The sequence below is a fragment of the Mus caroli genome, chromosome 5 (genome assembly GCF_900094665.2).
Source record: "Mus caroli chromosome 5, CAROLI_EIJ_v1.1, whole genome shotgun sequence".
Classification (NCBI taxonomy): domain Eukaryota; kingdom Metazoa; phylum Chordata; class Mammalia; order Rodentia; family Muridae; genus Mus; species Mus caroli.
This window is the reverse complement of record NC_034574.1, coordinates 9,966,943-9,988,484: the sequence shown is the minus strand read 5'-3', so window position 1 is coordinate 9,988,484 and position 21,542 is coordinate 9,966,943. Positions and strand designations below refer to the sequence as shown.

Below are 21,542 nucleotides of genomic sequence, written 5' to 3'. Positions count from 1 at the left end.
GATGTCTGCGGCCCCAAAAGGGTGCTGCCTCAGCGGCTCTGTGGCTCCCGCCTGTCCCAGAAGCTGTCTGCCTCTGTGGTCCTCACTCTAACCTGTAGACTAAGTTCGGGGAGTCCCGGAGCCAAGATGGCGCTCTCTGCAGGGCAGGTCTCTGTCCTCCGGCTGGGAGGGTGCCGGAAGTCGCCTTTTTTAATTGTAACAGATTTCAGAACATAAGATTTAATCATGGCAAATATGTGAACAAGATAAGAAACAACAAAAGATCAGACCTAAAAAAGATGATTCTAGTATCTACACTCCCATCTCTAGAATGTGAGTAAATTTTTTACATAATATCACTGTAAAATGTGATTCCATCAAAATCCGTTTCAATAGATCTTGCATTTTCTTAAAAGGTACTGGAAAGTAAGTGTGTATTAAAAATTCCTCTTCAAGGCCCATTTAGCCATTACTTCTTAATCTTTATTTGGAGACTGCAAAAAAATTGATATAAACAAACTTTCTCAATTTTTGGCTATGGAAATTATTCTTAGAATAGACACTGAAGGGTTACAAATTTTTAAAAATATGTATAAAACAGCAATCAGTGAAGCAAAATCTATTTTTGTAATATTCATCTCATGAATTGCACCTGCTTTTCTAAAGGATCCTGGCTAAATTTCTACACGAAATCATTTTAACAAAGATTATTCTGTTAAAACTGGGATTAGGACCAAATAGTTTAAGACTTTGTAGATCTATGGCCATGGAGAGAGGTTCAACAATAGACTTTTTTTTTCTTTTTTTTTGTTTTTGGAGCAAAAAGTGTTATGCATTATTGAGCAATGTCTAGGTTTTTTTTTTCTGAAACATATCATCTTTTTAATGAAGAAATCATGAAAGATTTGCTATTCTTCAAGACATATTAATCTTTGAATGAACTAGCCAGAAGGAAATTCTTAGAATTTACACTGCTTCCTTGCAGTACTAATGTCACCTTGTCTCTTGACATGCTGAATTAACCTTGCAGTTACCTGGGTTAGTGATGCAAGTCACTCTCATTGTAGAAGAGAAAGTACCCAGGGAACAGGGTTTGTTTCCTTTTAATTACAAACACCTTCGGGACCTGATGGTATAGATACCCCACAAATAAACTTTAAAAAACCCTAGATTGAAATAAACTCTGAACAAGCCCAATGTTAAACATCCAGGTGATAGAAAAAAAATGAAACAGGATAAAACAGAATGAAATAATATAATACTGAGTTACACAAGTTTCACAAGTGAGTGAATAGTATTTTTTTTTCAGGCTTAACCTTCCTTTTTGTTTTAGTGTTAGCTAAAAATGTGTGAAGCCCTCCAATCTGGGAAGAATAGAAATTGTTTGATAACAAAGAAATCCAGTAAACATTTTTGATCAGCTACTGTGTTGTGCATTATATAATGTTGTGGATCCAATTAACAAAATCCTTTCCCATAAATAAAATCTGAGCTATATTCTACTAGATTATCATTTTATATGTATTATATATATTCTACTAGCTAGTAAGGACCTTTTTTCATTTTATTATGTATATTCTACTAGATGATCATAATATTTTATTCATATCATTTATAAATTTAGTGGTGGAAGTGAGACTTAAGATAGAAATATAAGCAAATTAATGGAACTGTTTGGGAAGTTCTAGAAGGTGTGGCTTTGTTGGAATGGATGTGGCCTTGTTGGAGGAAGTATGTCACTGGGCTGTGGCATTTTATTTGACCTTTCTGGGCCAGTGTCTCTCTCTCTGCTTGATACACTTGGCTCAGGATATAACACTCTATGCTACTATTACAGTTCCATGCATATCTGCTTCGTGCTATAACTGTCATGGACTAATCCTCTAAAACTGTAAGCATTCCTCTAATTAAATATTTTCTTTTATAAAGATGGCCTTCACTATGATGTCTCTTCATACCAATAGAAGAGTAACTAAGACAGGGAGGGAATATGGTCAAGGGAAACTAACACTGGGGACCATTTTTGAGAGGTCCAATTGAAATCTACCTACAATAGAAGCTTCTTAAAATATAAACATAAACTCTAAATGGAGGCATCAAATGAAGGGAGAGACAAGGCTGCAATTAGACAACCTTTGCCACTAACCTAAACTTCCAGTACATGAAATGGGTTTCATTTAATTGGAATGTTAGCCAAAGGAGCTTCCACTGAAACCCCTAAACTATTTAGGCTATTGCCAAGTCTATTGTGTACTCACTACAAAGTGATAGGAAGTTCCTTTTGATGAAGACAATACTTATATATCTCATCAACCATAGAGAAGTCAACCTGGTGTCCACCTAGAGCCTGACAAGCGTTTAGACTATTGAAGGTCGTTTTCATACTTTCAGAGGAGAAAGGTAACCACCAGCCCAGCTACAAGCACTGAGGTCTACAATGATGACCTGCCTGTGTTATACACTGCAAGATGCAAAAATATTGTGGGAATAACTATCTGATTGAATTTAAGGTCCACTCCATGAGACAGAACCTATGTCTGACATTGCTCAGATGCCAACAACCTAAGACCAGATAGGCCATGGACCTAGGGGCAAACCAAATACTACTGTCTTACGAAAATAAATAGCAATAATGTGACTCCTACAACATTTTCCTCAATCTATAAATCAGTGTCTTATTCAGTACATCAGAGAAACTTCTTCCTTCAATAGACAGGAATGAATACAGACACACAAAACTAGACAATAGTAAGAGACTTTGGAAAACTTAGTCCTAAATGAAATATCTCTATCAAATGTCTCTTCTCAGGACATAAGGAATTCTGTAGAAGAGAGGCTGAAATATTGTAAGATCCACAGGGGATAGAAGACACCAAGAAAATGGTGTCTTTCAGATACAACAGGATTAATGCACATATGAACTTGCAGAGATTGTGACAACAGACATAGTGACTGCAGAAGTCTAAAGAAGGTGGACTCACAATGCTGAGAGTGGAAGTGAACATGAGCTCTAATCCCTAACTAAGAAACTATCTCCAATTGACAACTGTTTGCAAAGGAGAAATTAATAAGAGTTCTCTAATGGAGCATCATATTGACCATAGTTTAGGGTCAAAGCAAAGACACAAAAGAGGAGTAGAATGAGGGAAATAATCAAAATAAGGGCTGAAATCAATCAATTAGAAACAAAGAAAACAATACAAGACTCAAGGAGAACAAGAGCTAGTTCCTTGAGAAAATTAACAAGATAGATAAACCCTTAGCCAGACTCACTAGAGGGCACAGGGAAAGCATCCTAATTAACAAAATCAGAAATGAAATAGGAGATGTAATAACACACTACAAGGACATTTAAAGAATCATTAAGACTTATTTCAAAAGCCTATACTCCACAAAACTGGAAAATTTTGAAGAAATAGATAGTTTTCTTGATAACTTACCAAAGTTAAACCAAGATCAGGCAAACAACTTAAAGGGTCCTATAACTCCTGAGGAGACAGAAGCAGTCATTAAAAAGTCTCCCAACCAAAAAAGCTCCAGGACAGCCATTTTAACTGAGAATTCTACCAGACTTTCAAGGAAGCGCTAATACCAATCCTCCTCAAACTATTTCACAAAATAGATATAGAAGGAACATTTTTAAAGTCATTCTATGAGGTCAGAGTCACCTGATAAATAAACCACGCAAAGACTCAAAAAGAAACAAAATTTCAGACCAATTTCCTTTATGAATGTCGATGCAGCTCAGGCATTAGTGCAAAAAATAATAATAAATGGGTCCTCATTAAAGTGAAAAGCTTCTGTAAAGCAAAGGACAACATCAATGGCACAAAATGGCAGCCTACAGAATAAGAAAATATCTTCTCCAACCCTACATCTGATATACAAAATAGACAAAGAACTCAAGAAATTAAACACTGAGAAACCAAATAACCTAATTAAAGATGGGGTACGGAGATAAACAGAGAATTCTCAGCAGATGGATCTCTAATGGCTGAGAATCATTTAAAGAAATGTTCAACGCCCTTAGTCATTAGGGAAATGCAAATCAAAATAGCTCTGAGATTCCATTTACACCTGTTGGAATGGCTAAGACCAAAAGCCTCAAATGGCAGCACATACTGGCAAAGATGTGGGATACGGGGAACATTCCTCCACTGCTGGGAGTGCAAACTAGTACAACCACTCTGGAAATCAATCTTGTTAGTTCTCAAAAAAAAGAAAAGAAAAGAAAAGAAAAGAAAAGAAAAGAAAAGAAAAGAAAAGAAAAGAAAAAAATGTATAGTTCTACCTCAAGACCCAGCTATACCACTCCTGGGCATATAGCTGAAAGATGCCCCACTATACGACAAGGACACTTCTACAACTGTGTTCACAGCAGCCTCAGTCATAATAGCCAGAAACTGGAAACAACCTACATGTCCCTCAACAGATATGGATAATGAAAATGTGATTCATTTACACAATGGAATACTACTCAGCTATTAAAAATAAGGACATCACTAAATTTTCAGGCAAATGTATGGAACTAGAGAATATCATCTTGAGTGAGGTAACCTACTCCCAAAGGACATACATGCTATATGCTCATTGGTAAGTGGATATTAGCCATAAAGTACAAGATACCCATGATACACCCCACCAACTCAAATAAGCTAAGTAACAAGGAGTGCTCAAGGGGGGATGCTTAAATCTAACTCAGAAGGGGACATAAAATAGTTACCAGGGGTGGAAAAAGGAAGAAAACTGGGTGGGAGAAGTGATGGGGAGCGGAATGGGGTTATCGGGTGTAGGGAGAGCTGGGAAAGGAATGCCAGGTGACTGAATCTAAATCGTTAGAGGGGACATGTCTAGGATGTGACAGAGAGGTGTGATGGGGAGGCTACGGGGAGTCTATGAGGGTTACTATATCTGAGACTCTTAGAAGTGGGGGTGGGTTAAGAAGTGTAAAGTGGCCACTTCCTGTAGCCAGGTAGGACTCCCAGTGAAGGGATAAGGCCATAAATACACCCACAAAACCTTTGACCCAACATGTGTTATGCTTACAAGAAGCATAAGGATAAAGTTGGGAAAGAGATTAAAGTGAAGGCCAACCAATGACTGGCCCAGTTTGAGATCCATTCCATGGAAGAGAGCCAACCCCTGACACTATGAATTAAGAGCAGACAGCAAACAGGAGCCTAGCATAACTATCTTCTGAGAGGTTTCATACAACCATCAGCTGATAGAAACAAATGCAGAAAACCACAGCCAAATAAGGGGTGGAGCTGGGGGATATTTGTGGAAGAGTGGGGGGAAGGAATGAGAGAGCTGGAGTAGTCAAGGATAGTACAAGAAAACCTACAGTGTAATCTAACCTTGGCCCATGGGGGCTCACGTTGGCTGAACCACCAACCAAAGAGCATGCCTAGGCTAAAACTAGGCCTCTTACACATATGTAGCAGATGTGCAGCTTGTTTTTCATGAGGGTTTCTAACAATTGGAGTAGAAGCTCTCTCTGACTGTGTTGTGGGCCTTTGGATCCCTTTCCCATCACTATGCTGCCTCATCTGGCCTCAGTGGGAGAGATGTGCTTAGTCCTGCTCTGACTTGATATACCAGGTGGGTGTGTACCCATGGTAGGCCTCCCTTTCTCTGAGAAGAAGGGGAGGGGAAAATTGTGGGAGGGGGAATAAGGGTGAGACTGGGAGGGAAGGAGGGAGAGGGCTTCAACCAGGCTGTAAAGTGAATAAATAAACAAATTAGTTCAGAAAAAAGAAAGAAGGAAATATAGAAGATGATAAAAATCTACCACAAATCTGGAAAATTTAGATGTGAAATTTTAACAAATATGATTTTAAACATCATAGCTATATAACTACAAACAGACTATATTATATTACATTATATTATATTATATTTATTATATTATTATTATAGACTATGGCCACTGTTTAAAATAGAGATCAGTGGAAATAGCAGCTTGAATTTAGAAGCTTCAAATAAAAAACTATTGCAGTAGGGAAAACTTTGATTTGAAAAGAATTTTTTCCAAACTGAACTCATACTTGAACTAATTGATTTTAATAATTACAATCTACCTGCTGTTATGAGTAACCTTTTTCATTCACATTTACAGAATCTTTACATGCCTAACATATATCTATTTCTTCCGTTGAAGCAAAAGTATGCTCCATAAAATAACCCCTGCTATTAAAACAAGATTTAGTTATACTTCTACAAACCCTAGCAGCGAGGCTCATTTGAGTCTAGTTCAAGAAAATGGTCACAAATAAAATAAGCATAGGTGACTGGATCTAATGCATTGTATGTCCATATGCCCCATCTTGGTCAATGAATTTACGTTAAGCTTTTACAGTAAATATCCTGGCTAGAAAAAGAGACTGTCCACACGCCAATAATGAGATTTAGTGCCCCTGATCTAAATGCATGATCATCCTTCATCCCTAGCTTTATTTGTTTATATTCAATGTTTATCCCATCACGTGGGTAAAAGGAATGTTAGTAAAATACACTGCAAGCAGTCTATAATTCAGACATTTTGATATTAAAGTAGAACTTTTGTCTCAAACTTCATAAAACAACAAACTTTGTCCTCAGATTGTCTTACATACAGCTTTTATGTGAATGAAGTCTTTCTTCTTCCCATCACTCCCCCGCATCCCCTGATACATTTTAATGACACAGTCTTCCCTCCGTTTTAGTATCTCATGCTAGTTTTGTTACCTTCTAAATCTGCAAACACATGATTAACATCAACTCATCCATTGTCTTCTAACTGAATAGAATCCCTCTTACCGTGAAGCCCTCGGAATACTGAAAAGGAGCCCTGGAACTTTCGTCTGCTGTTGGACTCAGAGGCTTGGGGTCAGACATTGAACGCTGCATCATCTTGGCTGTCTTAGGGCTTGCCGGGGGAACTTTAGCCATATCTGGATGGAGTACTTTCTGTGGACTTATGTCATCAGGGAGGGGCTTTTCATAAGGTACAAAGGCTGGTTCTAAGGCGTTGCCTGGGGAAAGTGGTGAGATGGGTGAGTAAAGGACTTTTGGAGATTTGGGTGGGGAAGGAGCCAGCTGGACTGTGGGGTCTGCCCGAAGGTGAGAAGAAGAGTAACCAATCTCTAAAGGTGTTGGGCGTTTCTTGTCTTTGGGTGGAGATGTGGCACCCATATATGGAGGGCTCTGTGTGTCTGAATCTGTTTCTGTTTGGCATCCTAAACTGCCCCCTTTGTAAGTCTTTTCAGGCGCTGAAATGTGTTTAATTATTTCTACCTTGGCATCCACCCGTGCTCGTATGGAAGGTGTTCTTATGGTTCCCAATGGCTCAGTTTGCACAGATATCTCTGCGACTGTTTGAACTGCTACACTGGAGACTTTGGAAGGGGGTTTGGTCTTGTCACCCTCTGCCGTGCTATCTCCGTATTTCCCTGTTCGCGCTTTTCTCCTGGACCTAGAAGGCATATCCCACTCATCCTGATCTTCATCATCAGTTTGGACACTGGTATCAACGCTCTTTTTAGTTCTTCTTCTCCTACTTGCATAAGTCCGATCAGCAGTTTCTTCATCGTCAGTTTGCACACCACTGTCCACTATCTTTTTTAAATTCCGTGGATCATCTGCCATGCTTTCCCCCATCTCGTCATACTGTCCCCGAACTTTAGCTCCAGAACTTCTCTTTTTGGGTTGTTTCTCCTCTTTTACAACAACATCTGTCAGAGGTATCTCTGAAACAGTGCTCAAGATGCCAGGTGGAGCAATGTACTGAGTCACACCATCAGACTGAACCGTGTACCATCCTTGGCTCTGTGGTATTTCAATGGCTACCACAGTAGACGCTGTTGTGGTGGCATCTTCAGTGGCCCAAAACTGACTGCCCTCTGTAGCAACATACTGACCCTCCAAAATTGCCTGTTCAGTGGTGGTTTGTGGAGAAGCAGTCCCAGAGGGTTCGTAGTTATACTGGTAGATCTGGCGAAGTTTTTGTTCCTCAAGCTGCTGATGGAGCTGTTGTTGCAGCTGTTGGATCTGCTCAAGCTGTAACTGTTGTTGAGCTAGTGTCTCCTGTCTCATCATGAACTGGGCCTGCCGCTCTTCCTCTTGTTGGTAGAGAAGGTGCTGCTTCATAGACTGCAGCTCTTCTAGCTTCTTTTGAACCATGATCTTTTCTTGTTCTCGGAACCTTTGAATCTCCTGACGTTCCCACTCCAGTTCCTCAGCAAAACGTTGTTGCTTAATTTTCTCCAGTTCCAGGAGCTCTCGCTCCAAGTCAAGTTGCTGTTGTTGTTTGTCTTCATCAGGGACAATCAAAAGAGTGCTTTCCTCTCCAACCACCTCAGAAAACACCTCAGAGGCGGTGGTTAAGGTAGGAACAACATCCATTGTCTCAGCAGGAAGAGTTTCCATAGTAATAGTTTGCAGGCTGGCATTGATGTCAACACTGGTTACTGAGATGTCTGTTTCTGATGCACCTGTTGTTATGAAATACGATCTAGGCATTGGCTGGCTTTGATGCAGGGCTGATAATGAAGTTATTGCATCTGTTGTATGAATGCCCGATAAATCCCTGACCGTGGTGCTGAAAATGGAGCCAGGTTGAGTGGTGATAGCAAATGTGGAGGGGATTGGAGTTGCTACTGAAGAATAGACAACACCATTAGATGACCTTAAAACACTTCCCACACCATACTGTGGTCCAGGAGGTGGAGTCATTCTTGCTGTGGAATACTGCGGGGTACTAATCCCAACTCCCGAAATGACTTGGCGTGTTTCTGGGTATGGGCCTGTAGTCTTGCTTGAATAATCCATTACCTCACCTGAAATACAGGGTAGAGTTATAGTCCAGTTCTCAGAATGAATGGTGCTGTTTGGGTGTGAAAGCCCCTTTATCCTGATGAGCGCAATGAATGGGACTGCATGCAAATCCACAGGTTAACCTAATTAGATGCGGAAGAAAAGCGATGTTGAACATGCAGGCACATGCAGGCAACGACAACAGCAAGAACCACGGAGAAACAAAAATGCAGATGTACTGTAAAATATATGGCCAAACCATACAAAGAAAGCAAAAATGTAAACAAAAACTGGAGCAGGGATACTGTTCATCCTGAAACGAGATGCATCACACCATACTGACAGTTCAAGGCAGGGTCTATGGCTACATCATACTGACCTGTAGACACTCTCCCTGAAGTTAGATCTACTGCTGACTCAGTTCCTCCAGAATAGTCAAAAGCATTCTTGCTTTTATAGAAAAAATGTCCAGCTTCTGCTAAATTAGTGTCTGACATGGAAGGCTTCATTCCACCAATCCCTCTGTAACCATACGGCCCTGATCTGTCATATTGATAGTGGTCATCCCTATAACCAAAACGGTCTTCAGGAAGGGTGGTTGCAGGCTGCTGTGCTGTGCAGCTCCGTCCGAAAGGCAACTTGTAAACCATGTCACAGCACACAGCTCGTCTTCCTGCAGTCAAATCAACTGGCTTTTCATCATCTTCTATGATTTTAGTCACGACATTTGAAGTAGATTCGTCCATTGTCACAACAGTCCTATGAGACTTTGATGTGCTGAGATCTACCACTTCTCCATCAGTGATCCCCTGAGACATGGTGCTGTCAGTCCATCCATTTGTAACACCAACAGGAGGTACAGTGACAGGCTTTGTGACAGCCAATGTTACTGCCTGAGTGGAAGGCCCTAAGGATAAGTTTATTGGTGCTTCATCCCGAATCATGGGAAAAGCCTGGCTACTAGGTTTTCTGTATTGTAACTCAGCATGTTTTGATGTAGTAAGCTGCAGTGGTGATGTTACTGCATGTTCTATACCCACTTGGCTTTCTGTGCCTGTTGTGTAAACTGTAGTGTCTGTGCACGTGACAACAGCCACTGTCTTAGGGTCCATGGTGACTGGAGTTCCTAAGGAGGAAGCTGCACTGAGGTTCATGATAGAAGGTTGGACAGCACTAATTTGTCGCCTGTAAACTTCATTTACTGTGGTCTGCCTTTTCACATCCATTGCAGAAGCAGAAAGATCCATACATTTTTCCGTTACTTTAACTTCTGATTTTGGTATTGTACGCAAATCGATGGCATCTCCAATAAGTGGCAACTTTCCATTTTCCTTATACTGATGCCTGTCTAGAGCAAGAGGCTCTGGAGGAATTGGTATGGAAACACTTCTGGGAGCAACACTTGGGACTGTACTTCTCACTGCAGAAACTTCAGGTTTTGAAGCTTCTGCTGGAAGAAACTGCATAAGTGAAGTCGGTACTGTTTGAAACAGAGAGGCTGTTACAGCAGGGGTAACAGAAAATGCCCCCAAAGCTCCAGATGTATATAGGGTTGGCTGTGAAGCACTTGGAATTTCTGTAGATGTCATGGGAGGAACTACAGAAAATACCGTTTCAAGGGAAACCAGATCTTTTGGGGGTGATCCCAAGGGCCAACTTGTAATGGCTTGAGCAGCAGAAGAATCTGTTGGAGTCCCAGGTTCAGAGGGCAACGTAATGACCACATAAGTCTCCATGAGAGACTTAGAATATCTCGGCGAGGATTTATTAGAGTGTGGGGAAAGTGGAGAGGTAGGGGACGGCAGTTTGTAGTCTGCTGAAGTCACTAAATTTAAGGACATATTTGATGTTAAAGGTAGACCTGTTGGTTTGGGGCACGTATCTGTTGTTTTCTGTGTAGTCACTGGAATCTGAGGAACTGCTGGCTTGGGGGCAATTGGAGGTTTGCTTGCCTCTGGTCTATGTGTAAATACAAGTCCAGTTGGAATTGAAGAAGGCTTAGGAGGGACAGGAGGAGGGGCAGCAGCACATATTTTAGTTGCAGGTAACCCATTGCTCCTGCGGGCAGCTGTGGCCTCTACAGTAGGGATAGCATCAACATGGGTTGTAACAATAGCAGTTGGAGCCACTGGAGCTGCAGCTGCCAACTTTCTTTTAGGATAAGTGGGTGGCTTAGGAGAAGTTGCTGGAGGCAACGGTGGGGGCGGGGGAGGAGGAGGGGGTGGAGGAGGAGGAGGTGGCTGGGCTGATATGTCCAAAGAAGAACTTCGGAAAAATGGGTGAGATTTGGATGGATGGGTAGAAACAGGAAGACTGCCAGACGGCGACCTGTATGTGGGCTTTTCCTGACCCGAGATCTCTCCAGATACAGAATATGGGGATCCAGGTTGCTCCTTAGTTTGAGAAGAAGGTGTTGGGGCCAACCCAGTCTCAGGTAAGCTAATTTTTGTTAGTTCAGCCTCAGACTCTTCCCTTTTATCTTTGTAAGCATCCAAAACTTCCAGAATAATTCCATCCCCAGTTTCTTTCTTGCCTTTTATCAAATCTTTTTCAGATATAGGTAAGTCAGTGGAAATGGTGTCAGCTTGTGGCCTCTCAGGTTTAGTTGGTACAGATTCTGTGATAGATGGTGCTATACCAGAAAAAGGAATCATAACCTGATCAGCATTAGTTCTACTTTCTGGTGTGATGGTTCTATCTAAAGATGCACCTATATCTTCTGGATAGTCGATAATGCTGCCTGGAAAATATGTTGAAGAAATTTCCTCAGAATCTTTAAATTTAGTTATTACATCTGCTGGCTCCGTATAAACAGTTGTTAGGCTATCGAGGGTAGTGACAGGTGAGGAGCTATCTGTGGTACAAACTGAAGAAATAGATGATGTGAGAGAAGGTGTGTCAGAAGGTGGGACAGACGTAGCACTTTCTGAAGGTTCAGAGTAGGTCAATATCAGAGATTCATGGGCAATTATCTCTTGAATTTCTCTTGTATAATCAGTTACATATTCATCCTCAAATTCTTCTGTTGAAAAATGTTGGGTTATCTTAACATCTGGGATAGAGAGAGTTGCACTGCTGGTTGAGTCTGTAAGAGATGCTCCAGAAAGGATACTTGATGTCAAAGATGCATCTTGTACCCTGTCAAAGTCCAGAGTGGACTCGGCTATGTCATCCCCCATGGTAGTCTGTATGAGGCTGGATCCATCTGTTACTTGCATTTGTTGCCGCTTCATGAGTTCTTCGTAAGCAGCATCTGCATCTAACAATTTCTTTTCTTCACTGGTAGAAGTTACCATGCTACCCAGATCCACTATCTCATGGCTTTCTGGAATGATATAAGAGCTTGAAACAATGTCTTCTTGAGGCACAATAGAATGTAAGCTTTCTAATTCATAAAACTCTTTCTGGAGGTCTGTAATTTTCTGCATAGGATCATCATAAATCTGCTCCTGTAGTCTTATTTTTTGCTCTCTTCCTCTCTGCTGCATAAATCCATTTTGTTCATCTTGCCTGGTGAGCAGGCTGCCATCTACTGACCCATTGTATGTGTCCTCTACTAAAGATTCATAAATGTAGTCCTCTATTAACATACCACCATACAATGGCTCTTTTTCAAACACTTCGTCTCGTTCATTTGCAGCTGGAAAAGCTTTATATTTGTGGGGTTTGTGCATCATTTCTTCATACATTTCCTCAGCACTTTTTAAAGCCTTCTGAGCACCTTCTTTCTGCATAACAGATTGCTCATCTGTTGGTGAGTATAAAGACACAGCTGTGGGCAATTTATAAACTTTTTGAACTTCTATTATTTTCTCGGGGCTTATTTCAAATCCTTCTGGGTCTGATTCTATGCTAGGTGAGTACTCAGAACAAGAGGACCTATGAAGCTCCTCCATTTCTGCCGCCTGGCGCAATTCTTCTGTGGGAGATGCATCCTCGATGGGAGACAGATTACTGGGTGGTGTCTTTGGTCTTTCTCTCCTCCTCTGAGCTCGAAGTTCATCTTTGTCTTTCTTCGATTTCTTACTAGAACTCTTCCTCTGCTGCTGCTCCAGTTCTCTCTGCTTCTCTTGCTCTTTTAATAATTCTTCTTCCTCTCTTAGTTCTTCCTCCTCGGAAGAATCTTCAATGGTAGGTAAAAGAGGGCCGTGTGACCTGTGCCGAGCTTTGCGCTGCTGCTTGCTTTCTCCCTTTTTGTGACTTGGGCTACTGTCACTGTCTTCATCAAGTGATGATACTGAGGTAGGGGATGTGCCAGGAGTGAAGCTGGATGCATGGAGACTCGAGGATCCCTCTCCTCTAGACCTGTCCTCGGGTGAGTCCGTCAGACTTTCCATTTCTAATTCTGGCTCTTCATCAAAATACAAAGTTGTCTTTTTCTGAGAGGACTCTGCAGAGTACTTATCTGTTACTGTACTGTTGAGTTCTATAGTCTTAAATCGACGTAACCCTCCTCCACCAGCAACAACTAGTTCTTCACTCTCCTGGCTTTTAGTTTCTCGGAATTTGAGTTCAGGACTTTCATCAAAAGTTTCATCCTCCTCCTCATCATGCCAGGAATGGCGTCTCCCAGCATCATCGTCGAAGCTGGTACTACTCTTTCGAGTCAGTCGTCTGTGTTTCCCTGCTGGGCTTTTTCCTTTCCCCTTTGTTTCCTCCCTCTTCTGGCTCTCAGTAACACCACCAATCTCTTTGAGCTGACTCCTGATGAACTCTTCATCCTCAGAGCCTGAAGCATCCTCATCAGCGCTCATTTCTATAATCTGTTTTCGAATGAAGTCCTCCTCTTCCCCCGAGCCTTGACTGTCTTCCTGCTTATACTCCTCGCTGCTTGAGGAGCCAACGCTAGTTCTCCGCTTCCTGCGTGCAACAGGGGAGTTTTCACTTTCGCTGCTGTCTTCAACCGAATCATAGGATGCTCTTCGCGGACTTAGGTCATCGACCAGCTCAGGCTTCTCTTTGTGCTCCTTCCTGGGAGGAAAACCTTGTGCACTCTCCTTTTTTGAACTCACTTTCTTTTCTTGACTCTCTTTGATCTCTTCTTCTGAAATAGAAATATCCTGTGCTTCAGATGGAGTCTGGGTTTTCTGCTGGTCCTGAGGCTGTTCAGGAGAAACCTTCTGGGGCTGTGTTTTCTTTTCTGCCTTTTCACCTACAAGTGTACTTGCCTGAGCTTCCAAAATGGACAGTACTGTACTTTCCAACTTTGCTAAGTCTGAGGGGCTGGAAGGGCTGCTTTCTTGTGAGAAAGAGTCTTTTTTGAGTCCTTTTAGCAAATCTTTCTCATCACTGGGTATAAGACTTGGGATTTCCCCAAGAGAACCGGATATTCCGTCAGAAGAATACCCTGTGTCACTCAGGCCTTGTGGGCTCTTGGGTTGCTGAGAAGTGGACGTGTCTGATTTGTCCTCTTCCTTTTCCTAGCAGAGTGGGAAAGACAGAGACAAATGTGTTAGAGTCAAACTAGCCATATGTTTATCTCCATTATTATTAAGGAACCACTAATAACTGAGGAGCAACTATAGGAAAATTCAAGTATATGATGATACTTTTGAAAATGTTTGTATGAGAACAGTTGATGTTCACTAACAAGTTACTTTTCATTTCATGTAAATTTAAATTACACATTAATTGTCAATATGCCTTGTTTTTCCCCACTAATTCTATCATGCCCTCTTTAAATTTTAATTCTACTTTCTTCCAAATATATGATCTGTACCAGTGCATTTACTTTGAGATGGAGGTCAAGTTTTGAAAAGGAAATGAAAAGGTCAGTCTAGTCTCTCTTTGCCTCTGTCTGTCTCTCTCTCCGTCTCTCCTTGTCTCCTGAATGTGTGTGTATGTTCTGAGAGGCCAAAGGAGACCAGTGGATGTTCTGTTCATCATTCATTCCCTAGTTACCTTGATACATGGCCATTCACTGGACCTGGAGCTTGCTGGGGTTTTTGCTTGCTTGTTTGTTTGTTTTTTGTCTTGGCTAGGCTAGATGACCCCTAAGCCCATGTCATGTCCTCATTCCCTACCTCAGGGTTCGTGTTACAGGTGAAGATGGTCATATCTTTTATATAAGTTGAGCAATAAATGGTGTTCTTGAATGGACACATTCTGTAGAACAACACTGAGCAGTTTTCAACAGCACAATATAATATCTGTAATGTAATTAATGTCATCTCCTCATCACTCACAGTAAACATCAGGATACCGGAGAAAAATCAGTCAAAATATGATCTTTCATGATTTAATTTTGATAACACTATTTTTGTGCTTTTTAGTGTCTACATATATGGTAAAGCAACAATGTAATAAGATTTCACACAGGTGAAGGTAAAGTAAATATTATTGTTTGGAGCAATTACTGAACATAATAAAAAGAGGCACCATAGTTTTATAATATGTCCTTTGCAGTCTACCCTGGCATTTTTATAAAAATAAGATTATGATAGGATACAGAGAATGTAACAAAAAAAATCAAAAAGGAATCATGAAGTACTAACACAAAAATATTAGCATACTTTGCCTGCCCTTTCCTGTGTGAGGCTTTCCTCCACAGCCATGCTTCTCTCTTTCCTCTGTGCTGTACTCTACCTAAGCATCCCTTCAGGGCCTGTCTCTTTCTCACGGGCTTCACAGGTTTCAGCCACTACATTTCTGTGGTTCTGGTGTTTTGATGATGTCTCTATTTTGTATCCAAGGGCAGCAAGGATATAGATGTTCATTCTACAGGATTGTGGTCTGACAATATGTTAGGGGGCTGACAAGCAATCAGTTGCTGAAACCTCTCCCTGGCATATTCAAAGAGAGTCATGCTCATTCAGCAGGATACACTAAAAATCTTCATAACGTTAATTTCTCTCCCACTAACTAGACTTAGATATGTATCCCGTCACAAAGTAATGTGACCTAATTAATTACATAGTTTAGTTGGGAAACATCAGATCACTCGTTAATCAGGTCCTGTGCTTCACTAAGACACCTACAAACTAATCATTATTACTACTACTAATCATTTTAAAAAGGATTTCTATGTATCAGAATTTGGCATCCATTTACCTTTCTTGTAGTTAATTGGTCCTTAACACTGCTTTATTAATAACACTTATTAACAAGGGAAAATTAGATGTAAATTACAGTCCTTAAGCTGGATCTTTTTTTTCCCCTCTAATTATTGATCTTCAAAATGGCCATTTGAAGACAAACTAGGATATGGTCAAAGGATTCATGTAAAGGCAATATAATGTGGACCATTTTCTTACCAATTTCTCATTGCACCAGACTTAAAGATTGGAAATTTTTCTCAGATGCTTCAAAAATATATAAGAGTGTACTTATTTAAGGATCTATCCAGGTAATATTTAAAGGTATAAATGTAACAAACATACTTTTATATAACATATATGGCATACATACAGATGCAAAACTATTACTGATTTTAAAAAGTTATTCATTTTTTATTTGAATTATCAGAAAATTGACATTTTTATTACCTGTTTTACTTTTTACATTTAACACCATTTAAAACAACCTCCAAAATTCTAAAATAAGAATAAAATTTGAGTTAGGCTCCTTTCATTTACAAATTTTGAATCTCTGATGAAGTCAGGTAGAGAGAATAATGACACTGTAGGCAGAGTTTTAAAACAGCAATGTTATTTTTCATTTCCCCAAAAAGAGCATTTTCAGTTTTTAATAATTATTACATTCTGCCACACTGGTCTATATTATATGGCATGTTTTCCATGCATACAATTTTAGTTACTTGAGTTTACCTAATTTATACACTTAAATAATTATTCAAAATACAAGGGACTAAGAGTCAATAAATTACTAATCCAACAACACACTATTAATACTGACAAATTGATAAACTAATATAAGATAGTAAAAATATACACACTGTGAAAGTTACCCAAAAGTTTGTGCCAAAAGTTACAGAGAAATGAATAAGGAGAAACCATGCCTCAGAAGTGTCCCAGGAAGAATATCATTATTGGTTTGTGTGTGACTGGTGGCTTTATTTTCAGGACAGTACTAACATCCTTATTCTGCACTTTGCCTCTTTTATTTGGGGGTATAAAATCTGACTCCCCTATTTTTAAATCAGCTATTACAATATGTATATTATTAATAGTTGTGTAGGTTAGATAGAGGGAAAAGATATCTTTGATGTGCCTAGAATGTAGTGAGACGTAACTGAGGAGCTGTGCTTCGATTTTAAAGTGGTATAGAAATGAATCAATACAGGGAGTTCTACAGCAGGAGATGCTGACTGTCAGTCATGCAGTGGGAGGAGGCCATCAGAAGGAGAGCACCTCAGGTGGGACTTCTGTGATGGGCCCTCAGTGAAGGGACTGCACAGGCACACAAGGAAAAAGCAGAAGAGCTTCAGAGGGGAGAAAATAATCCATACAAAAGAATCACATGGATGTGTTTGTGGTTTTGATTTCTCGCTTGTAGAGAAAAGTTATATTGAAGCCAGTTAGTGTAATGGGGAAATCCAAAATAGCTAAGCTATTTAGGCAAGACTACCCACTGTTGAGTGTAGATAGCCTGTCAGTATTTGAAGACCAAGACAGGAAAACAAAACATTACAGTTTATATGTTATCACTTAAATATAAGACAGAAAGTTTTATTCTTATTTTGGAAATAGACTGATACTATTGATAGTCTTCAAGTTCTTATTAATTGTTCCTGTGGTCTATAAAATCCTAATGGAAAAATGGAAGATCTATCGTAAGAAAGAAAAATAATGCAGAGCAATCACTTCCTTTGTTCATGGTTAATTTAAACTTATTTCTTGGTAAAGAAGAAATATGGCTAAACCACCTTTTTCTATAGTAGGTAAATGGCAGGCATCTCTCTCTCTCTCTCTCTCTCTCTCTCTCTCTCTCTCTCTCTCACACACACACACACACACACACACACACACACACACACACAAGAACTCACAAGGATCTCACTAGGGAACTGGTACTTCTATATCGCCACAAGCATTTGTCATGGATCCTACCAAGGTAGAACCATGAAAATTAAGAAAGGTCTGAAATGGGCTAAGGAAAAAATATCTGACAGTTTCAGAAGAACTTCATGAAATCTGTAACTATAACCATTGTGAAAACAGCAAATCCAGGAACCCAAGGAAGCAGTACACAGAGGGATGTCCTTATTATGATCAATGTGGTATGGAGGACAGAGGTAGAGAGAAAAAGGAACCCCACTTGCTTCAGCTTAGTGTATGGAAAGAAAAAGGCAGGTAAATGTTGCTGCTGTTAATACAGAAAGCCAAAAGTAGGGATGGGTTCTATAGAAAAAGATTAATAGCCAAACACGTTGAGCTTGAATTTACAGTGAGGTTTGAAGAGCTATATCCTTTGGTACATGAAAACATAGTTCTAAGACTCAAAAATAGAGACACATATACACATGTGAATTTAACGGTTTTCATATGACTCCTCTGGATAGAAAAAAAGGGATACTCAAAAAATAATTTGGAGACTGGCAAAAGAAAGAGAGAGAGAGAGAGAGAGAGAGAGAGAGAGAGAGAGAGAGAGAGAGAGAGAGAGAGAGAAAGAAGGGAGTAGATATGTGTGTCCAAGCACAGAAAGATGCAAACCCCACAATGGAATTCAAGGTTGTAACTGTAGTTTCTACTTGAATTTTCAAACATATACAAGCAAGTTTTCTATGAATCATTGATGTGTTCTCTGAATTAACATTATTTAATTAGATATAAGATACTTTGTAGATTTCTAAGCAGCTTGTTTTCTTACTCACTCACTCACACAAACACACAGATAGCAATAAAAATCAAACAAAAGGAGACCATCAGTTTGAGAAGGAAAAGGTTTTTAAGGAGGTCTTAGAAGGATTAGAGGGAGCAAACATAGGAGGGTGAAAGGAGAAAGTGGGAAGGTGATATAATTAGATTTTAAGTAATATTGATTAGAATTCCTTTAAAACTGGAAGAATTTCTTATTCAAATATACTTAGGACAGTGTTTTTGAAACTTCTCACTAAAGGAAAGGTATGTATTATTGTAAACTATATGCAGATTCTAAGTAATCCTCCCATATTCAGTGTAAGCATTAAATCACGAGTAAAACTAGAATTCACTATGAAGGTAAAAAATTACTTCCATTCTGGGTTTTGACCACACCTCTTTCTTTTTAACCAATAATTTTGTGCTGTCCACAGCTTAGAAGTCTCTGAAAAGGAAAAGCAAAGCAAGACAAACAGCAATAAAACTCCTTGCATCTTATAAAGCCAAATAGCTTTTAGGTAAATACATTACTTTTAGGTAAAGAGAAATACTGATTTATAGTCTCATTCTGGATTACAATGAATAATAGTAGTATTAGTAGTATTAGTAGTATTAGTAGTAATCGTAAGAGTAATAATCATAATAATAATAATAAACATGGAACTATAGGAAACATTTTCATTTTTCTGTATAATTCAGAAAATATTTTATCTCTATGGAATTTGAATTATCAAAATATCATATACATGTTAGAGAATTTTATCTCTATGGAATTATTTCATTAAAGTATCAAAATAACATTTACATGAAAAGAGGTTAAAGTTCTCTGAAATGCAGTTCATAGTTTATAGGTTTTCAGGTCCACCTTACCCTTGATCAGCTCAGGTTCTATGTAAAACTAGCATAAAGTACATGAGCAATTGCGATGGTAGGAAACACAACTTACTGTCCTGTCTTTGCTGGGCTCCCCTCGGCCGTCCTTTGCCGTGCCTTCTGCCTGAGGCTGTGTTACCTCTCTGCTTTCCTTCTGTCTGTCCTTGGGTAACGTCTGAGGTGTGGCGCCTGGCAGATCTTCAGGCCTGGTGTCTGGCTGCTGCTCTCCTTCACAAGCCAGTGAAGCCACTTTGCCTATGGGTCCTTCTTCGGGAATTTGAATGTGAGCTTGTAGATCACGTTTCTCTTCCCCCTCTGAGGCCGATGGTTTTGCGTCTGGGGGTAATTTCTGATCATCAGGGATCGGCTTCTTTTCTTCAAGTGGTGGCTGTTCTGCAGCAGGTGGCTTCTTTTCCTTTTTATCTGCAGGTAGGGCTTTTTCTTCTTCGGATGGTTTCTTTTCCAGAAGGGCCGAAACTTGGCTTTTGGTTACTTCACTTTCTTCTAGTTTTTGATCTGTGGTGACTGCTGGAGGGGTTTTCTCAATTGATGGTGTTTCTTTTTCTGGGATCGGTTTTTCAGTTTCTGTTTTTACTTCTGTTTCCTTCTTTTTACCTTTCGCGTGGGCAGCTGTTGGTGTTTTCTGAGGTGAGGGCTCTGCAGGGGCAGGCACTGGGGATGCTTTGGGTCCTGAGGATGCAGGTGGCATTTTGTCCATATCTCCAAGTTGTCCTGATATTGCTCTCTGTGTCTGACAGTTTAAACAAAGCCATTCTTGAATCTGCAAGACAAACAGCGATGGCTAGATTAATAAGAGTACTGCAGACTTTCTATTCTAGTGCATTAATCAAGATGAAAATTAAAGATGCTTAGTGTTTCTGTTGATTGTTGATAGGGAGAGGGTGAGTCATTGTCTTCTAAGTAAAAAAATCATTTAAAAACTGTACAGGGGCTATTTAAAATATAAATATGACACAATGATAACCAATCTCTATGCTGTTCAGAAAGAAAGGGAGTGGAAAAGGGACACAGAAGGACTCAGAGAAGCGCTTGTTTAGGGGTTTTTGGTGGAAAGCAATCTGAAAGAAATTTGATTTTCACCTAGTATCTTCAAACTTAGTATTTTCATCATATATTTACTCAAATACAATTATATTTCATAATAATTTTGATTTTGTGCAAAATTACACAAAGCTTTTCTGAATTCAGTTTACCAACTCTATTTCTTTGTATCAATCAAATAAAATTCCACTGAGTAACATAGAGTTCTCAAGGGTCACTTGTGTATAATTCTCTTATTTTCTTTCAAATTAATAAAATAATTCCATTTTTAATACTAATCACAGGTATTCATCAGCTAAGTAGGATGGAGTCATAGTTCAAATTGCTTGGCATATTTTTCCAAAATAAATTCTGATTTTTGGATTGAAATATTTCCTTATGTGACTGCCGCTCAAGGTGTCACAGGTTGTATCTGCCTTCAGAAGGTCACCTTAGGCTGTATTCAGCTAAACAGCTTCCTAGAGGACTATCTTCGCAGAGCCCTGAGTGAAGAAAAGAGGACCCACCGTTTTGAGAATCTGCCAGCTCACAGTTTTGCAAGCTAAGGCATGAAAACTACTCTTTGAAAAAGAACACATGAAAACCGTTCACACAGAAGGCAGGCACTAGGCAAATGGCAGACATTATCCTTGAATTTTGTGTTCTGTCCTCCATGATATATCTGTCTTAATGTAATAGATAAAGGCCCTGCATATTGCTTCTTTCTAATTATTATCATTTAATGTATTTATTATGCAAGAAAGAAGGTGGGAGGATCCTATAAATAAGACTGCCTGCTTTCTTATGTTGAATTGTCTCCAGATAAATTCAATTTCAAATTGCTTCTCACACTGGCTCCTCTCTGCAGCTGCATGGCTTAAATACCTTACAAAAAAAAAATCACTTACTGTTGTAAAATACTATTAAAGAAATGTTTTAATTTGTCCTCTGCTTTCTGTTTTTTAGAGACTTTAAATATGGTACTTAATACATTTGGCCATTTTTGTAAGCTGTATGGGGTTATGGATCCTTAATTTCTTACCTAAAGTACACAGATGAAAGCCAACTGTTATGTGCAATAAGGCTGTATTTAAGCAT

At 39.6% G+C, this 21,542-nt stretch overlaps 1 protein-coding gene across 1 annotated transcript in view; it reads right to left on the bottom strand.

Annotated features, from left to right (window-relative positions):
- The window catches only part of Pclo (piccolo presynaptic cytomatrix protein), a 328,272-nt gene that overhangs the window by 174,109 nt on the left and 132,621 nt on the right, over positions 1 to 21,542 (bottom strand). The window contains exons 4-6 of the mRNA XM_029477261.1: positions 19,477 to 20,184; positions 9,152 to 14,192; positions 6,778 to 8,795 (exon numbers count right to left, since the gene is read on the bottom strand). Of these exons, the coding sequence (XP_029333121.1) occupies positions 6,778 to 8,795; positions 9,152 to 14,192; positions 19,477 to 20,184 (7,767 nt within the window). The remainder of the gene's footprint in view (positions 1 to 6,777; positions 8,796 to 9,151; positions 14,193 to 19,476; positions 20,185 to 21,542) is intronic.